This window comes from Trypanosoma equiperdum (genome assembly GCF_001457755.1).
Source record: "Trypanosoma equiperdum strain OVI genome assembly, contig: ctg_662, whole genome shotgun sequence".
NCBI classification, from domain to species: Eukaryota; Euglenozoa; class Kinetoplastea; order Trypanosomatida; family Trypanosomatidae; genus Trypanosoma; species Trypanosoma equiperdum.
The window spans coordinates 1-1,922 of NW_027124601.1; the positions used below are offsets into that span (position 1 = coordinate 1).

Below are 1,922 nucleotides of genomic sequence, written 5' to 3' on the forward strand. Positions count from 1 at the left end.
TATTATTATTATTATATTCGTATATACACACTAACAACACACTCCTATCATTATTACTAGTACTATTACCACTTATGTTATAACACCAACTATTGTTCACCAAAAACTAAACACGCTAAATTAGTATAGCACTTCTTTTTCATACACAGACATTCTTCTACTTTACACGCATAGGCCACTTTCATTAAAAATTTCGAAGTTGAAAATTTGCAACGGTTTTACAAAGTGTTAAAATATTTCAAAAACTCTTAAAATAGCAAATTCTTGTGAAAAGTCAAAAAAATGTAAAACTTTACAAAACTCACGAAAGAGGAAGCCATACTCAGAGCCATTTATTATTTACGAGAAAACTGGAGGAGCGGCATTTTTTCCGTGTCCTTGCCATCTTCTTTATCTTTACCCTTTCTAAATGTACAATTGTGTTTGTCGCCTGTTTTGTCATTTTCACACGGTTCCTTAGTTTTGTGCCTTCCGTACCCAGTTTGGATTTCTTCTTTTTCTACTTCTTTTTTGTCTTTCTCACTTAATGTGCACCTTTTATTGAGTTCTTTTGCTTCGCTGTTCCATTTGCATTTTGGGTTGGCTGTGCATTCTGGCTCTTTTTCTTTTTTGTTGCACTCTTCCTCTTCTGCTTGCATCCATTGATTGCCTTTGCCTTGGCTGTTTGGTGGTTTGTCTTCGTGGGATTTGTGGTTGGTACGCGGAGTTGTGAGAAACTGCGCTCGCTTGGTGACCGCCTTTGTGAGTTCTTCAAGGTGGGCTATTTTGGCCTGTAGGTTAGCTGTTTGTTTGTTTGCTATCGCGCGCTGTTCTAGCTGTTTTGCAACGCCAATCAATTGCCCTACCCACGGCAGTTGCTTTACCGGGTCGGCGCCGTTTTGTACGGCTCCAGTTAGCTTAATACAGGCCGCATTAGTGTCTCCGTCACAGCTTGTGTCGAAGTTTCCTATGTAGGCGTCGTTGTTTACGGCATGTACTGTAGCTGTTGCTGCTTTTAGAGCCTGGCGAATGCGAGACGCTGTTATTGGGGTCGCTGCGGCCGTGGGGCAATTGGTTCTAATTTGCTTCCACTGCGTCGCCTGGGGTGGATTTCCCTCTTGCCATGCTACTGACGTCGTCCCTTCGTGCTTGCACGGCTCTTCCGTCCCCTTGGTGTCTAGTGTGCCGCACACACAGGCGATGACGTGCGCTAGGGTTTTTGCGCCTTTGGGTCCCACGCTTGCGCTGCATGCCGCACTGTATCCTTGGTTTTCCTGATTAGCTATGGTGCTCGATAGCAGATTCCCTTTTTGGCACCTGTGCTTCTCCATAAAGTGCCGTCAGAACGGTTTGCTTTAAGGTCTCGTCGCTTTGCAATTCCGGGGCCTTCGTGGCGGTTTTGTCTTCGTTTTCGTTGTTTGCCATTTCCGCGTAAGCCGCGACAGTTTGTCGGATCATTTCTAACTGCGTTGGGCCGGCGGCCGTTAGGCCGAATTCTTTCCGCACTTGGTCTTCTTTGTTTTTTTCGCTCATTTCTACTGCTGCTGCGGCCCATTTGTCCAGTTGGTTTGCCACTCCGTTGGTATTCCTTGGTCCGGTTTGGTTTTAGGCTCGGCTTTGCCGGCGGCATTTGTCGTTATAAAAGTGGACCGCCATACAGGGTCAGCCAGTGACATGTTTAGCCTGAACAACTTGCCGGTTTGAGCTGCTTGGGTATGAATTTGTGGTTCGAAAGTCAGCTCGCCATCACCTAACCTAAGAGTCGGACAGAGACTTGCCATCACGGCGACGTTGCTGCCTTTCACCGCGGCTTCGCTTACATAGCTGGCGCCTATTGTTACAATCATTAAAAGTATAGCGGGACACATGTCGCTTGGAGTTTCCTACTATTTTCTGTCTCCAGCTGCTGCTGCCTTGAGCTTGATCTCTAGGGTCATATTGTA

The 1,922-nt window shown here is 45.9% G+C and overlaps 1 pseudogene across 1 annotated transcript; it reads right to left on the reverse strand.

The window, feature by feature from the left end:
* Positions 1–479: 479 nt before the first annotated feature.
* TEOVI_000308800:pseudogene lies at positions 480–1,805 on the reverse strand (annotated as a pseudogene). Its single transcript is given in 3 exon segments — positions 480–1,271; positions 1,273–1,530; positions 1,533–1,805. Coding segments are annotated over 3 exon segments (1,323 nt in total).
* Positions 1,806–1,922: the final 117 nt, after the last annotated feature.